Source organism: Acinonyx jubatus, chromosome C1 (genome assembly GCF_027475565.1).
Source record: "Acinonyx jubatus isolate Ajub_Pintada_27869175 chromosome C1, VMU_Ajub_asm_v1.0, whole genome shotgun sequence".
Classification (NCBI taxonomy): Eukaryota; Metazoa; Chordata; class Mammalia; order Carnivora; family Felidae; genus Acinonyx; species Acinonyx jubatus.
In genome coordinates, this window is record NC_069381.1 from 54,996,088 (window position 1) to 55,014,563 (window position 18,476).

General features: G+C 37.4%; 1 protein-coding gene and 1 long non-coding RNA gene across 7 annotated transcripts in view; one reads left to right on the forward strand and one right to left on the reverse strand.

Moving 5' to 3' along the window:
• Positions 1–140: 140 nt before the first annotated feature.
• On the reverse strand, positions 141–15,696 carry SERBP1 (SERPINE1 mRNA binding protein 1). Of its 4 annotated transcripts, none has more exons than XM_015083386.3 (8): positions 15,244–15,696; positions 11,461–11,611; positions 10,675–10,815; positions 10,473–10,544; positions 9,771–9,845; positions 6,862–7,039; positions 3,723–3,896; positions 141–2,357 (listed from the first exon to the last, which is right to left on the reverse strand). In XM_015083386.3, exons 1-8 carry the CDS (start codon positions 15,554–15,556, stop codon positions 2,301–2,303), a joined length of 1,161 nt encoding a protein of 386 aa, XP_014938872.1. In that variant the 5' UTR covers positions 15,557–15,696; the 3' UTR covers positions 141–2,300. The 4 variants fall into 4 exon arrangements, with proteins under 4 accessions (XP_014938872.1, XP_014938869.1, XP_014938870.1 ...); XM_015083383.3 differs by having other exon boundaries at positions 9,771–9,890; positions 10,473–10,562; positions 15,244–15,669; XM_015083384.3 differs by having other exon boundaries at positions 9,771–9,890; positions 15,244–15,667.
• The window catches only part of LOC113599321 (uncharacterized), a 45,013-nt gene continuing 40,298 nt past the window's right edge, over positions 13,762–18,476 (forward strand). For 2 of the 3 annotated variants that reach the window (XR_008294934.1, XR_003420139.2), the window contains exon 1: positions 15,763–16,455. This is a non-coding gene — a long non-coding RNA (uncharacterized LOC113599321). Of the gene's footprint in view, positions 15,173–15,762; positions 16,456–18,476 lie in introns of those variants that run through there. The other variant, XR_008294935.1, reaches the window with a different exon arrangement.

Consider the following 18,476-nt stretch of genomic DNA (forward strand, 5'->3'; position numbering starts at 1 on the left):
AACAGCCTGGTTTAACAAAAACCCCACATAAATAAAATCTAAATATAAGGGGGGGAATGATTATTTTGGGGGTGCACACACAGGTCAGAAAACACGTAACGATAAATGGGCTCCTATTTGTTTTCATGACTTTTAAGAAGTGAGCATGAAAATAAAATCTTTATTTTCAGTTATTACCCACCAATAAGAGAAAGTTAGGTTCACAGTTTTAGCTCTTGACACAAAGTGAACTAGGAGGCAAATTTACATCCATCAGATACAACTAATGGACCAACTTTTTAAAGTTCAGGCTATCTTGAAAGCTTGCAACATACCAGATATTGCTGTATTCTACAGTGACAGAATGCCAGCAATGGCTGACACTAAGTAGAACTTGTGAAGTGTTTTTAATAGGAGGTGCTTTCTATAGGTTGCTAAAAATCAAGGTTTACAAACATTACACGTCCAGAAACAAGTTTAAGGAACTTGGAAGTCTAACCACAATGATTTAGGAGGGTGTATGTTGCAATCTCAAGAGGGGTCAATAGTCCATATGGACTAAATTAATACTTGCCTCTGGGTAGCAGGTATGTTTGTAAATATAAAATTATATTAGACATTAGCACCAGTGCAGAACATGCTCAGCATCATAAGATCCAAAACACCAGCACAAAAGTTTATGCATCATTAAAAACCAATTACCTCCTTCCTAAAATGTCAAACTAACAGGTAACTAGATTATAAATCTAATCCAAATGAATAACTCTTGTACTGTACAATTTCTCTTTTAGAAGTATATGGGAGAATTAATCAGCTAAATAGCAGACATTCTGATTTAAGATCTTCAGTATTTTTAAAATTGGACATTACCATACACAGGTAGAAAATACTGACAAAAGATCTTTAAAACTGTACATTAAGTTCCTTTCCTGTTTACCAATAAATGTGACCCAAAAAAAAAAAAATCCTAGAATATCTGATCTGTTTGTTGAGAATTCTCTCCATGTATGTGGTGATGCTCCCATTCAAGGAACCCATTAACCTAATTTTCTGAGGAAGAGGTAAAAGATACTTACTTGTCACTTTCTGTGGAACAGTCATCTATCAACTTAAGACCAAAATTAATAGCAATATAGGAAATTCAGAAACAGTAAGATTTTTGGTTTATATTTCAAGGACGGTGCTGCTGTTCCAACCTTATAAAGTAAAGCTGTCTGCTCTCCAAATTCCAAAAATTAACATACCCCCGCCCCCCCCCCCCCATCTTACCATACAAACCAGTGCCCTTTGGTTTTTTAAGAAAAAAGCAAGGGTTAAAAGGCTGTTGATTATGGAAGAATAATTTTGATTTGGGACCTTCCACACACAAATCATACTGAGTAGCCAGACACTTATTTTACAGAACAGTTTAAATAGTACGCAGTAGCCAAATCAACTTGTTCCACCCACCCTTTGGAGAAGAAAAAACCCAACACCCATAAAACTACTTCACTTGATAGGATGTGTACCAACAAGTAGCTTAAACCTTCACCAACAAGGTGTCTAGTTTGGTTTTTAAAATGGGGGACAGTCACACATTTTAAAAGTAAATATAGGTGAAATTGTCAATCAATTATAAATTTGAACCTAATGAACCATGCAGGAGCAAGGGTTAATAAACCAATGTGCTTTGAATTTGTTCAAGTACTGATAGTTCTGTATATAAAGATTTAGCATATATAACAGCTATCATGAGAAGTGAAAAAAGATTTTCCCCAGAAATGAAAATATTAAAACTAAGTTAAAATACATAAAGTAGTATTAGTATTCCACACAGCATAAAATTTGACAAATCAGTTTACATGACCCAGTTGACCATGTGTGAAAATGCAAAGCAGGTATTAAAACTGATATTATGTCCAATATTTAAAACCAGTTTGTAATTGAGAGAACATCTAAATCCTTAATTAAAAAACACAAATGAAGTGAAAGCTTTAAACTGGTACACACTGTTCACACCTATATTTCAAGTTTGGAAATGCATATTTGCAAGCAGCAATACAAAAGTATTCATGAAGAATGCATAATCTCTGAAAATTATGAAAACATCCCTGCTACCAATACATTTCTAAATACAAAACTGACTACCATATTGTTACTTCTGTGTAGCGAGAGAAGTTCATTTTCAAAACAGATAAAATTCAGTCTTTAGGTGTGAATGGTATGAATGACAGTCTTTTTTTTTTTTTTTTTAAATTCTTAAGTCGTTTGGGATCCTTAAGCATGCAAAACCTCAGATGGGAGGGTCCACAAAGGAACCAGGGTTGTCTTATGGCATCCAGTTAAGCCAGAGCTGGGAATGCCTCAGGGTCATCTACATCAGGAGCAGAAGCACTTGACTGAAAAAGAAAGAAACCAAAATGAACAATTCTAGAATCTTGGATTGCCAGTGTCTACATTCAGACACGCAACTCTAAAAAATCATGAGGTTAAATAAAATACTAAGTAAAATGTGGCAAAAGCTTTACTCAAAAGTCAAAGTTATGGATCAGAATAAAACTATAAATATTTACAATGAGCCTTTTCCTAAGTTTTTATCAAAACCTATAAAACTTGCTTAATAATATCATGGGTTTAGTTTTCTAATAAATCACACAAGTAGACTCACATGGAATATGTGTGTGGAATTCTTACTTTGTTGTTTAGTAATTTTTTCCTCCCTTGCTCAATATGAATGGCATCAATTTGAAAGCAGGCTAAGAAACTTGTTACATAAAATGATTTAAGCAGCACATTCATCAGTGTTAGAAAGGGACCCAACTGCTATTTATAAAGTACAAATAACAACAGAAATGTGTTGAAAGAGCCCATATACACAACAGTGATCTTTTTAAAAAAACCTGATGTCAGAGGAAGAAACAAGAAATTATCACCCATTATGGACAAGCATAAAATCTGTTATACTAATCTACCACTATAATCAAACACTGACAGACTAAATCAAGTAAATGATTTGCACATCAGGTGTTGAGAATTCAGGAAGGCATCATTGTTGTTTCCTAGCCACACCATTAGAGACAAAGAACTAACTTAACCCAAGTATTACCTCTAATACTTTAGTTTAATAATATCTAGTCATGATACTTTGGCATCAAACAAATCAGAGTTCAAATTCATCAATTAGTAGGGCTTCTATCAAAATATTTCTTAAGAACTTGTTTCATGTCACACACACTGTGCAAGGCATTAGATTATAAAACTAGGACATGAATGAATTCCAGCTTTCACACTATAGTAAAAAAAAAGTGACAATATCATCTTGTGTCACACAATTATGGACACAAATGTTATTAATGTTAACATTTAGCTGAGACCTAAAAAAAGCAGCAAAGAGTCAAGGCAAAGGAAGAGGCTGGCATTTCAAGTAGACCTTAGCAAAGGCCAAGAGTTAACTTGGTTCCCTGTATCTAAATTTCTCCTTCTGTAAAACAGGGATGTCAGTGTGCTAACAAGAATTAAGTACCTAAAATGCCTAGCACAGCACCATGACCAGCACCTAATAAGTACTGAACAAAGTGATAATTTTACTAGCAGCACAATTCAATCACTTTAAATACTTTAAACAAAAATATAGCCTAAAATGTAGTTTCTTGAAGGTATGTCTACTTCTTTTTTCTTCTTCTATTCATATCCCCAAAATGGACATAGGGCACTGCTTTACCAAAGAGAGGTCTTCAAATTACTTAAAGAAGTCTTAAAATTACCTTGTCAGTTCTGCTGCCACGGTTTGGACGTCCACCACGCCCACGGCCACCTCGCCCTCCCCTGCCACCACGTCCTGGGCGGCCAAGGTCTCCAAAATTGATCTCCAGCTGAGACGTTATATCATTTGCTGGCTTCCGGAAATGATGGTCCATAACCGAATCTTCAGCATGAGCCTAAAAATTTAAGAGTGGGCCATGGGATGATTAATAGGAAAGCAACACCACTAATTTCTAAATAATTAACTTTCTTTTAAAAAGACCAAAATCCAATCTGCACTTTGTGTGAATATATCAAAAATGATATGTGTCCTTCAGATGAAGACTTCTGGATAGATGTAAGGTTTGTACTGGTGATTAACTGAATCCCTTTTTAAGTTATGAAGAGAACTCTGGCTCTGTACTCTTCCAAGTATGACTTGGAAAAAGAAGTCACGTATAAACTTCTCAGAATGCTTTTCTGTTCATGTACAACTATATGTTCTTCCCCTTAAACTGGAGAACTACAGATTCAAATGAAACACAACTTTACATCAGGGAACCTTGAAAGCTAAGCACAAATAAATCCAAGCCTTAAATATAGCCAGGTAACCTTAAAGTCAACATGTTTGTGGAATCCAGATCCTCCTCTGTATTTATGTATAAGGTATACCACCCACTCTGCAAAACAAAACAAAAGCCAGAGAATTTTACACTGTTTAATTCTTAATTTCTTCTTATATGTTTGGGATGAATGTGTTTTAATTTTTTTAATGTTTACTTTTGAGAGAGAGCGAGAGAGAGAGAGTACACGCAAGCAGGGGAGGGGGAGATAGAGAGGGAGACACAGAATCCGAAGCAGGTTCCAGGCTCTGAGCTGTCAGCACAGAGCCGGATGCGGGGCTTGAACTCACAAGCCGTGGGATCATGACCAGAGCCGAAGTTGGATGCTTAACTGACTGAGCCACACAGGCACCCCGGGATGAATGGGTTTTAATCTTCTAGTTGGAAACTTTTCTTATACTACTTGAAAAGTATGTTTTAGTTTTCCTAAATACAGGTACAATCCTTTTCTGAAGGAACAATGAACATTTTGTTCTTTCTAAATGTTGTAACACTACAACTGTTAATAACTACCCTTTAAAGTACAGGTAAATTTTGTAGTTATATCTATGTTTTCACCCCTCTAATTGTGTAATATCCAAATTGTCATTTTTCAGTGCTAGGCCAACCTAATCTAAAAGGCAGTAGAAGGTTCTTTTTAGAATATCCATTTAAGTTAATGTTTAAATGTAAATCCACAAAACAACTGGCAAATTAAAGTCAATTATATATACGAATTGCTTAATTTTTAAACATTTGCTACTGCAAAGCAACAGTATCAATTCATTAATTAGAAGTGTTTTATAAGTTTCTAGAGCACAGAAGCAAAAAAGCCTAATTGATATACTACTGAAGCACCTCAAAGGTTGTACTACACTAATAAAGACAAAGTCTGGATGTTCAGGGCACATCCCTTTAAAGCAGCTAGAACAAATCTGCAGTTTTTTTTCTAGAACCATGAAGGATAATCAGGAACTAAGAGCTCTGACTTCACCTGTCAATTAACAACCTAATTCAGTTTTCCATTTCTAAAGTTTCTTGTTTTTCCTAACTACTAGTTTGTTGTGAGGATTAGGATATGTAAAAGAGAAAGAGCACTTAAAACATACTACAACAATCTTGAAGACCTATACATAAACTGCAAGACCATATATGTCAATAAGGCCAGATCTAAACAGGTACCCACATCACAAAAGCAACATGAACAAAAAGGATCCAAACACATAAAAGTGGTTTGATAACAAACATGTCCTGGTTTTAAAGTTATTCATAACAAATTTCACAACTTAATTTTCAAAAATTTCTAATCATATACATCAGTTTGTAGAATTATTTTTGAAAAGTTCAATGTAAAATAGTACTTAAAACTATCATACCTAACCCAAGGTCTATAAAATGCATGAAGAGACTTCAGGGTATTCATGAATCATGTAAAATAGATCAGTATTTTGTGTATGTGTGTCTTGTTCTAGAGAAAAGTTCTATCGGGACCCCAAAAAAGTTACAAATCATTTTGTCAAGTTGCCTAAGTAAATCTTTCCCATTTTAACCTAAGCAGTTTAATAATTACTGCAAATTAACAACCTCTCCAAGATGAACTTTCATGATTTTTTTAATCAGGAATCCTATTTGCTTAACCCTAATACACAACTTTATCTGCAAAACTTACAAAAAAAATAACCAAAGGCATTCAAATGAAGCAAAAAGGTTTTTTTTTTCCTACAGGACTTGGCACTTAAGACAAAGTCCCCATTTTTATGGAGTCAATGCTTAAAAAATCATCTCTAAACCCAGAATATTTAAGTCTCTTCAACCTTTATTTCAAAATGTTTCCAAGTTTGTTTCACAGCTATTTGTTTAGAAAATTAAGATGCAATATCTTACCGAATCTTTTTATTGCAGGTTGCCTTAGTAACAAAAACATTTCAACTTCACTTTATAATCAAAATCTCACACTTGTACAAGCCCTAAATCATGGGCAATGGGCCATTCCTCTAAGAACCCACCCCTATGACTGTTACCAAATCAAAAACCACCAACATGCCTTTCTCAAATATTTTTGTTAGTAAACCAATTTGCTGGTTCCTGTAAGACATCAATCCTCAATAAAGGAAAACATTTTTTGAAGAGTCTTGATCATTATAAATGGCACAGGCAGAATTTGAAAAATTTAATACTAATGAAGCCACTAATTTATTTTAGATTAAGCCACACGAATATGCAAATCTTTCAACTGATTCCCAGTTAGGCAAGACTTTTTAAATATTAGCACAACTCTGAAAAGACCTACCTTATTTCTAAGACACTAATTTTATGATACCCAACTGCTTTTTAGGAAAAAAACAAAACCACATTAGATACATTGTGGACTGATTAAAGGACTACTTTTCTTGACACATATAGTAATGCAATTTATTTCCTTTTTGAAAGTTTATCTACCCCAAATGATCCTAGGTAAAGGTTTTCTAAAAACAGATTACCCATGTCATATTTTTAAAAAGTATAAATACAATTCAATACACATCTGAACATTTCCAAACACCACAAAACTTAATTTTACCTCTTCACTCTTTGACTTATGAAGAACAAATCCCTTCTTCCACTGCCCATCAGCACCTTCATTTGGTTTTCGGATATTAAATTCTACTTTTGCCCGGTCCTTATTTTGAATAGCTTTCCACTCATCCAAAGTCATTTCTTTTGGACCCTCTTCCTTTACTTCTTCAACTTCATTCTCCCTGTGAAAACATATTTGTTTTATAGCTGGTAGTTCTTTTAAAGCTGATAAAATCCTAATTTACAATTATAAGGAAGCAGCTAATCTTGACTAGTTGGTATTCTTTAAGACACTACTCAAGGACAAGAAGACCCCAGTCCTCTTTGTAACCCAAAGGTTAACATGTAACTTGGTGGAGGCTAGAATTCAGTACTTGTTGAATTAGTGAAAGCATGGATAAACTGAGGAATATACAATTTTGAATTATCTTTACCTAAAATACACATTTCTTAAAAACATACTTCTTTAAAACCATACATACTCTTATGTGATTAAAATATTAGGCTTAGCTTCTCCTAAAACACTTTTTAATTTTACTAATTTCCCACAATATAGAACTTATAACAAAAATAAAGGCAATCATCTAGGATGACTGAACAACCAGGACTCATATTCTAGAATATAAAAGAACTATTCCTCTATCCTTTCTTTTATCAACTAACGCTCATAGCAAAACAATTTTAAAAGCCAAGTACACCTATAAATCCAAAATCCTGTATACTCCAAACTTTCAAATCAACCTGACATGGACAGGAAACTGCAGCTTCACCAATACTGGAACCTTCCACAAAACACACCAATTTCAAAACTTAATACTAAATTAGTTAGAACTATTATATACTATCCTTTCCCTTTTTTTCAAAAACAAAGCATGGGCCTAGGAATCCATTATTTCAGTCTAATCTCAACTTGTAATTGTCACCAAACAAGTTGTTTGCTATTTTGGGAGCCTTGCTTCCTTCCAAAGATAGCAGGTGACTCAGTTAGCCTGAGAGCTCAAATATCTATCTCCCTTCCATGCTACTTTTCACTGTTCAACATATCCTATCTTAAAACTTCCTGTACCAAGTTTACACTTAATAAATGATACCTTGGCTAGCAATATCTAATCCAACTCTGTCACTTTGCAAATGAGAAAACTAAGGATCAAAAAAAGATCCTAGTTACTCCCAAGTCATGACACAGCCAAGAATAGAACTCAGCATACCTTTACCACGTCATGAGATCATGACCTCTATCTTCAAGGGTTGTTGAAACGATCAAATGAAATAAAATAAAGGCTCTGGGAACTAAATATAAGGCAGTTAATCAAAGTCAGCCTGTGACTCTTAATCAAAGCTATGCTTCCTAAATTTATACTTCCACATATAAGATGGAATACTATATTCAGATTCTCCCCTGCTCTAATGTCATAATCTTGATCTTCTTTAGCCCAAATACCCTCAATTGTATTCCTGGGTCCTGAGCGAAAGATTTGTTTGCAATACACTATCAATACATTAATTTCTTCCGATAAACAGTTTTACCACTCAAAATTATGATTTCGTAGTTTCATATAAGTGAAATTTATATTACCCCAAGTGTAACAGATCACTTAATACCATGTATGTTTATCTACTCTAATAGTAAATTATTATTCTTTCTTCAAACAAACCCATGGAATATGATACTATTACCAATAATGGTTCACTGTAGGCGCAACTTTTGGAGAAAAAGAAGAAAAGCATCCCCTCTCTGACGGATTTAAATATACTCTGATTAAGATTACACAAACCCGGGGTGCCTGGGTGGCTCAGTGGGTTAAGCATCCAACTCTTGATTTTGGCTCAGGTCATGATCTCACGGTCGCATGTCAGGCTCTGCCTACTGTGGAGCCTGCTTGGGATTCTCGCTCTCCCTCACCCTCTGCCCCTCCCCCACTCGTGGGCTAGCCCTCTCTACATAAACAAAAGCCCTAAATAACTAGCAATTACACAAACCCTAAAAAACTGGCAATTCCAGACTTTAATCCATATTACTATATATAATAAATGACTGGCATGTAACTTCTGCTTGGGTTGATGGAAACTAGAGGAAGGCAGTAAATTATTTCCACCAGCATAACTTGAACTTTTACAATTCTTCCACCCTTGAATGAAAACTTCAAAACCAAGTCTTATATCTAAAAAACTCAGAAAATGAAAAGGATTAAGAAAGCCAGTAAATTAGTAACATATTCTGGCTCTTGCTCTCCTCATACATTTAAAAACAAGACAACAATGCTATGTTCCAAATTCTATGGGGGGGAAGGGGGGGGAAGCCTTCAGAGACAGAGAAACCAATTTTAAAATGGTCACATTTTCTAGTTTTAAACTATTTTGGAATAAAATTTACATAGACTCCAAAGTACTACCACCTATGCATTCTAAATACTACAATTCTCTTATGTCAACCACTTGGTCTAATTTTTAGAAACCCCCAGTTTTAGCTTCCACCTATTCAATGTCTCTGGACAGCTATCATCACTAGGATTATTCATTACAACTTGTCTACCACATAAAGTATAGCTAAATAAAATGCAGGGCACCTTTTTCCTATTCTCCATTCTCAGGTTAAACAGTTAATTTTTGTTCTTAAGGTGAACAAGTATTACTGTTCATACTGTAAAATATGCATTTTCCTTATCTTTTAAAAGACAACAATGGTAATTTCAAATAGAAATATCCATTTCTATTTTTCAAGCCATTATAGTCCAATATAAAAATGTGTAAAGCAGTCCTCTAAATAGATACTATTTGAGGGATTGGGGCACCACAAAAGTCTCTGGTTAAAAACCACCAAATAGTAGCATTAAACCTGCATGCTCTTTTCTTGGTAAAAACCCAAACTGATTGCAATGCTGGGGCATTACCAGTACACATAAAACCACTTACTTATTTTCAGTGTCTGCAACTGGATGTTCTTCACCTTCAGGTGTTTCCTCAGTCACATTTGATTGATCCAAGTCACTGCAATTATAAGATATTGGTTTCTGAATGTATTTTGGGGACTCTCTAAGGAAAAAAGAAAAAGAAAAGCATCTAGGTCCATTTACATGTAGCTGAAGAATTCTTTATACAAAAATGTTTTAAAGTCTTCACATTCCCTAACAATCTTTTCTTACTAAATAAACTTCCCGGTAGACCTAACAGAAAATAACTTAAAACTGCATACTAATTCCAAGTTATAGTTCAAGTACTTTATTCAAAAAGTAGCAGGACAGAGTAGCTTGCTCAAAAACAAAGTTTCAACAGCCTATCAAACTTTTCTAATGACCACACAGGTCAACAGCTAGAAAAGGAACTATTAAAAACATACAGGAAATCAGCATACCCAAATAACTTAAACGTAGGGTTTGAAAAGCTACACTGCCATATGAAAAGAAAAATGAACATCACATATATTAAAATATAGAAAAATTGGTCATTTGACATATTGTATTCAAATACATCCAACGAGATAGTATAAGGAAGTAGCTCTCAGATGAGAGCATCTGTTCTTGTCCTAGGACAAGTAAAACTTAATAGGTATAGATAAAACTCTAATAAAGTATAGAATCTTATTTAAGCATTATTTTAAAAATTCAGAATACCAACGTTAATTCATCTTTGACAGTTCCCCAGTTGTGAGAGCCGCTACCTCCACGTTTGTCTTCATGCTTCAGGCCACTGTAATGTGAAAAAGAACTAACAAAACTGAGTTAACATAGTACTCTTTAATTCTAGAAATTCAAATTTTGTCTAATTAAGGAAGCAAATTCACATGTAAAAATATAATAAAAACCTATATAAGACTTACGATCTATCACTTCCACTATGCCTATCAAATTCACGTTTGCCACGAGAATCAAATCCATCTCCTCGGCCCATTCCACGTCCACGGCCTCCTCGACCTCTTCCAAGACCACCACGGCCTCGGATAGGCCGATCAATAATCGGTCTACAACAAACAAAAAAATATTATATACCTCCTCCAAGGTTTCCAGGAAAAACAAAAAATAAGGAAAATTCATCCAAAGACTCAAATGCAAAAACATATTTACTGGCTAATAATGCAGTGGTTAAACACGTTTCAGAAAATTCAAAACAATCTACTTCCAAACACAGAAATCAGAACTAGGAAGCTCCCCACAGACGAGAAATTTTTGCTTTCTCTAAAACTTTACTGCCAGTGCCTATACTTTTTCATGGTTATTCATTTCGCATTATAATCCAGTAAAACCACTACACCTCACCAATACACTTCAAAATAAAAATAAATGCATCTAATGTGCACAAGTCATCTGTTTTCCTATAAACAATTACCCAACAGGACTTTCCTGCTAACAACATCTGGGGACAGTAAGGAAAAGAATTATCCACTGATTCGATAGAAGTATTTCATTACAAGAAGTCCAAGACTGAACACTAAAAACTGTCACCAAAATGTTCATAGTAAAACAATGTATACACTCAGACATTTCTCTAAAAAACTGATCAATGTAACCAGCCACACTGCCACCTGGCAAATTATGCCCAATTTATAGCTTTGTGTTAATATATGACTCTATAAACTGACAAATATGAAGAAATTAAAAAATCTTGCCTATCAACTGAAAATTCTCCTCCTTCACCCTTTTCTTCAAGTGGCTTTTCAAATCGCCGTTCACGAGGTGGTCGCCTTTCTGGTCTCCTATCAATTATTTTCCCTTCACCCTGCAGCTGTTGATCAGGTCTTCTTCCAACACGTCTTATTCCTAAAATGATAAATAACCTGCATAAGCACAGTGTTTTTGCAACACAAAAAATTAGGCAGACTACCGAAAAGACAAAAAAAGAAAAAAAAAGTTGCTATTCTTTCAATCCACTATCCAGCACTTGCTGCTGAAAATGGCAAGTGGGCATCTCTAAAGTACTTCAGAGAAATTCCTATTTAAAGACAATAAATTTGTTTCAAACTTCTATTTAGTTTGCCAAATCATATCCCACTCCCTCCCCAAGCATTCCTGTAAATGACTTGTAAGTCATCAGGGTAGCCATTATTCCTCTCACTTTTCAAGATGCCACAATCCCTTAATTTAAAATTCCCACTTTTAGAAATTTTAGGCATATGATACATAGTGGCTTTCAAGACACCAAAAATTAACACCAGTAGCCATTCATTAGTTAATACTGAAGCAAATCAACACACTCACCAGATAAGGACCCTCAGAGAAAGTGAAGGCCACCTACTTTATTTTACATAATCTGGAGGAAATAAAACTAATTTCTATGAAATTACAAAACTGATAGGAAAACAAATGGCACAGAGGAATACATCTTCATTGTTTCAAACAGCTAATTAACCAGAAAAAAGTATCATTTTCCTCTATTAATTTTTGTATGTATTCACATATGTATCCATCCATATCCATTCACAGGGACACACAGAGAAAAAAAAAATACTGCTATGCAACCACTAGGAAATAGTCCAATCATTTCATTATTATAAATGGAGAGCTTTCTTTGTTTGCCCTTACAAGTATCTTTGTTTCCGAAGAATCTTTAAAAACCACACACACATAGATCCCTTTAAAAACAGTATTTAAGAAATAAAAACGATCACTAGGTGATGGCTAAAACATTTACTGATTTCCTCATTAGTTTTTTCCTGTGTCAGTGGCCCACAAAGGCAACCAATATGCATTATCAGTGGCCTCAAGTAGATTAAATTCATGACTGTAAAATTTCAGGTATGCCTAAACTCCTAAACCATAATTTCTGCCTGAGTCAAAAAGCAGCTGAGGAATTGGTTTTGTAACAGGATCTTAAGTTGATTCACTGATTCTTTCTAAGAAAGTGACCACCACCAGAATGCACCCAATCATTCAGTTGCTTGTAACTAAATTCAAATGGTAAATATCAAACTCTTAAATAAAATTTTAAGGTCCAATCCACATAAACTCTCAGGGTAGACCACAAATGTTAGATCGTAAGGCATCTTAAACAAATGCTGTCACAGGTATAGTGTATTGGGGTGGAGCTATGGAACCAGTCCTTTAATAATGATATTCAACAAGCCAAACACACCCAAATGAACAATGGCTTCCTTCCCCACCCAATATTCATTATTATGCTTACAGAACCTAAAAAATTTACTAAATAAATTCACCCAATGACAGATATTTTTAAAAATTCAAACTTTTCTTACCCTCTTATCTGCACTTGCAAACTCATTTGATTTGCAGTAGATTCCAGGCTTTCAATAAAAAAAAAAAACAAAACTAAAAAACACCTTAGTCTACACTCTTAGCGATGTTCTGTGTCAGCTCTCAAATTCTTCAAATGGACAAGCTATGAAACTCATAAAATACGAAATACATATCTAAGATACTTCTAGCATTTGCCAGGACTTATCATCCAAAGGCAAAGAACACATGATTCGGTAGCAATTCTTCCCACTGCAAGAGGCAGGGAGACAGTTTACAGGTCTATCCTTCTCCAATGCCCACAACATCAACTGACAGGTAGTAGGGATCTGAAATCTTTTTCATTCAACACTTTTCCTATATTTATATGCTTGTGTTTTATGCAATTTAAGGTTAACAAGTGAGTGCAATGTATTGCTGATCTGAAGAAAATGTTGACAGCTAATATGGAAGTTTTCCTAAGGAAAGTGTACAGAGTGTGAACTCAGTCCTGGTTATAAACTTATGAAGTAATTCCATAACTTTGTAACCTAAAATACTAGGTTTGAGGTTAAGAGCTTACCTCAAAAGTGGGCTTTATGATCAAAACAACTGAGGGGTTTAAACCAATCTTCATGCTTTGAACATTCAAAATGGGTGAACACATTTACCTGGTACACTTTGATTTATACATTTGACTCAATTTTTTCACACTTTTTTTGGATTAGTGATCAAGGGTGTGAACTTGAGCAAAAAATAGTAAATAATTACACAGGTCTCTGTTACTCAACACAGAAATTAAATAATTATTCCACTGTGCTACAGGTTGCTTTAAAACTTAGATTAAATAGATACTTGGTCTAATCAATGTGCACACATGCTTTCCAACACTCCAAATTGTGCTTCTCCCCACCTTGTAATTTTAATACAAGAATTGTTTTGTTTTAGTCATCACATAGGTTCTTCATTCCAAGCATCACAGAAGTTCTGTATTAAAAAAAAAAATCCCAAAGCAAAGCCTAATATCATAATAAATCGTAATTGTTGTGATTTTTACAATTAGTTGAATGCAATTCAACTAAAATGAGAAACTACTACTTTCACGAGCACGTGGCAGTGAAGAATAATTTCAACTTTCAACGTAAAAAGGCAACTCCAAAGATTCAGAGCTTAAGTTCTACACCTACCTGCTACCGATCGAGTACACTTTTTTCTGATCCTCAACTGTTTTTGCTTTTTCATCCATCACAGAAGACAAACCAGCAATAAGAGAACGCAAAAATCAACCCCAAGACAACTGTGACCGCCCAATGAATCCTGACCATGCTTCATGCACATGTGGAGAAAAAGCTACAGACTCAAAGGAGCTCTGCCATGGCTAACATTGTGACAGCCTCTGCACTCATTTCACCACGAGGCCCAGGCGGGGCCACCAATATGAAATACTGAGAGGAGGGGTGACGGGACAGAGGACGAGCCTCAGGATTTCCTGCAATAACAGGTCTTCGTTCGGAATTCCCGCTTCTGCTTGCTACAGTGTAACAAAATGTCTCTTCCCAAAAGCTTCCTTCACTCCAAGTTTATAGTTTTTAACAGTTAAGGGGATGGGGGGGGGGGCAATAAAGTACATGTGGCACCTGGAACAGCAGCTTGCTCCACAGTATGATAGCGTAGGACACAGAACTAGCTCAGGTGCAAACTCCGACCCCCCCAGCTTTTCAGTGGGGTACTCCGCGCCATCGTGGGACAAGATGGCAGGACAGAAGCCAACCGCACCTCAAAGCAGCCTCGGGAGAGCTCCGTGCAGCAAGCAGCTGTGGACCCCACACTTCCCCGTAACTACAAAAGCTTCAGCAAGTGGCTAGCTTCCCCGAACCTCGGTCCACGCGCTCGCCCGCCGACGAATCCGGCGGGAAGGCAACAGCCTCCCAGGATCGCGAACACGCTCGAGGAGCAGCTTATCTCCAGAGCACGCTCCTCCGCTCAGAAACTGAAGCGGGAAGGGGATGGCTCCAGGATCCTTGCAGGTGGTTTGAACTTGGGGCTACCACGCTCCCAGCACCTTAGCGGGACCTGGCTTTTGTCGTGTGGAGGAAACGTGAGGAAATCGGCGGCAAAGTCTCCCACGGACCCTCAGAACTCCAGAAGCAGGTGGTAGCCGTAAAGTCCCCTCGCTCCTTCCCTCCATCCCGGGTCTCCCCCACCTTCTACCACAGCTTTACCTTCTTTCTTAAGCGCCACGGGCGGCTGCGTCTCCTCTTTCTTGTCAACCACGCCGACGTTGGGGGGCAGTGGGTTCTTGCGGTCTTTCTGGGACTCTTTACGCAGCTGTTTGCCTGCCGCGTTGGAGTTGGTCTGGGCTGCGGCCTGAGCTGCGCTCTTGGCCCCGGGGCCCCCAACGCCGCCCCCGCCGGCTTCTTTTTTCTTGTTCTCTGCTGCCTTCAACACCTCAAAGGGGTCCGATTCGTCGTCAAATAACTGGTCGAATCGGTTGGTGACCACGCAGCCGAAGCCTTCCTGTAAGTGCCCAGGCATGATGGTGGCTCGGCGGCGCGTTCCTCCACGGATTGCAGCGGGCCGCGCCGAGCCAAGAGCGCCTGCTTCAGCTCTTCCCACAAGATGGCCGGGCCGAGAGAGGGGGGCCGTCTTCTCTTCCGGCGCCAGGCACACATCCGGGAGCGGCCAGCGCCGCACGGCACCACGGGGTATGTAGGCCAGAGTCGCTTTTCCTGAGGCGGCTCTCGGCTCCAAGACTACAAATCCCAGAATGCACGGCGCTGCAACTCTTCGCGCGCGCCTAAGAGGAGGGACCTCACGGAGGGAGTGGAGCGTGCGAGCTGAGGGCGGGGAAGCGCTGTGGTGGGCGGAGTCCTGCCACCTGCTCTTGCCACCTTTAAACTCTCTGGGTCTCGGGCAACGCTGAAAACAGGAAAACGAGACGGCGTATTTTGCTCGCGAAAGTTCTCTGTCTTTGGTTTTACTTACCCGCCTCCGGCCCAGGGCTAACTTCCCCCACCTCCCCGGGGAGGGTCAAGGTGACTCCAGATTTTACAATTAGAGACTCACAAACTTCCAGGGCTGGGAGGTTGCTGCCTCGCGCAGGCATGTCCCGATCTGTTCCAAGTTCTTAGCTGCCCAGGTGTTGGAGTCGCCCTGTTGCACCGCCAATAATGAATCGAGACTCTTGTGTTTAAATGAAGGAGGAATACGCTTTCTCTCGCGGGGACGTGAACGCGGTTAGCAGAATGAAAAAGACCACTTGAACTATCACACAGGAGCATTGCGCGCCTTTCCTGAATGTTGCGATGGGTGCTTTAATTGCTGTTAACTCTTAACAGTGCAGCACTAGCTAGATACGGGGCAAACCTCAAAAAGGCACTGTTTGTAGGAACAATTTCTGAACTCGATCCAATTGTCCATCAGTGTCCAGCAAGGTAAGGTTGGTAAAATGTGTTCAAGAAATAATATTGTAAAGCATCTGAGTGTGTGGGGTGCTGAGAAATGCAGCGAGGAGAAAGAAATGTGTCAGCAAATTAATTGCTGTTATTAAAACCGTTGATATTAGTTGAGAATAGTAAGGTCCATTAAGGCAATAGATGTCAATGCATATTCAAGCATATTTGGTAACACTTAAAGAGTGTTTAAATATATCACCATAACTTTTCAACCTTTTCCCTTTTACACAAAATAGAAAATGTGTCTCTTATGTTCAAGGTGTTACAAATAACCTTAATCTCAACAACAGCTTGTTAGGTAGTTTCCCCTTTTCACAGCTGATGGAAACCATTTCAGAGGTGAAATGAGTTACCAAATTCACACCTCTTTAAGTGCTAATGCCAGGAGGTAACCTAGTCTTCTAACTCCACTCTGAGACTGTTGACATCAACTTTTAAATCCAAACTCTGCCTTCTGATAGAGGTCAGTCCATTATTAGTTAATTTCCAATCTTTAATAAGATTTAAATACTGTTGCATGTCAGGCAGGGTATGTAAACATGGCTGAATGTAATCTTATCAATTTCTGAGCAAATTTTAAATCAATTCCTTAACAGGGAAAACAAGAGTCGTATTTCAGGCATGTGGCAGCAAGCCTGGTGATTTTCATGTTTCTAAATCCAGCCCCACTCCTCAAAGTCACTTATTTTTCTGTCATCTCAGCCCCTGCCACTTGCACCCCACCCGCTTCCACAAGCTCTGATTCTTGTGGTTCCTACCAAGACAAAAGGCAAGGAGCTTTTGACTGTACGCTTTGTGCCCCTTTGAAAATAGCTCAAGTGCAGTTTGGAAGATCTCCATGCTTTTAACACACCCTTTCTCTACCAAGGACTGTTAATATTTGCATCTTTGAGGCATCTGCTACAGCTCCTTTTTACCTCTTTCTGGCCACTACAACAACAATAAGAGCGAAAACTTGGCATTTTACTGTGTGCTTGGTGCACTTTACATGTTGTATTTCATTTAATCCTCATCAACTCTATGAGTAAGTTCATGTATTCCCTCTTTAAGGTGAGGAAAATGAAGTACAAAGAGACTAACTTACCTACTCTTACCACAGTCTGGGAAGTGGGGCAGGCCTATCCTTAGTAATTTTTTCCTATGTACAGATCCCCGGTTTCCTCAAACAGATCCTTATGACCACCAAGTATTATTACATTAAGAATATTTATAGATAAGCTACACATAGGGGAACTGTGTAGCTATGAGTTTCTAAAGTTCACTTAATGCTCCTCAGAGAATTTTATCCATTAATATAACAAAAATAAAAACCTTTGGGGGGAAAAGGGAGAAACTTGTAAGTACTTTTAAGTTCCTTCTCTCCCTTTCTTCTTTCCTGGAATTTTGGTTAATATGGGAAAATTTTAAGGCCCATTTTTAAAGCACACAAATAAAGCTCAAAATGGCTATTCTTTTACCACAATCAGTTACTATTTTATAAGTGGTTATTTTCACTAATGTTTCCCTTCTCCTAAAAAGTTAAAATAGTCCTAAAAAATAGTCAGAAGTTCTTGCTACTTTCCATAGAAAAAATATTGGCTGAATAAACCGCAAAGGAGGAGGAAAGGAGACTTCTTGGCCGATTTGTTACTCAAATTACAGGCATAAGTTGTAAACTGAAAAGTGGTAAGATACCACTGATTAGAATGTAGCCTAAAATATCAGGTCTCTGTAGCAATGCTTGAGTCACATATTGTTCTCTGAAAAATATTCATACAACTTCACAGCTTTATCTTTAGCAAGTTCTATAAAGAGTTTTCTAGCAGTAAATTCTGAAAACTATCCAAATATCTTGATTAAATGTCGAATATAGTTACCTAATGTTAATGAAACTGAGAATAAGAATATTATACATCCTTCCAGTCCTCACTTTTAGGATTCTAATACTCAATTCTCAACCACATTGCAACTTGTTTTTACTCATTTCTTAATAATCTCAATCCTCTATCGCTAACTGTTGC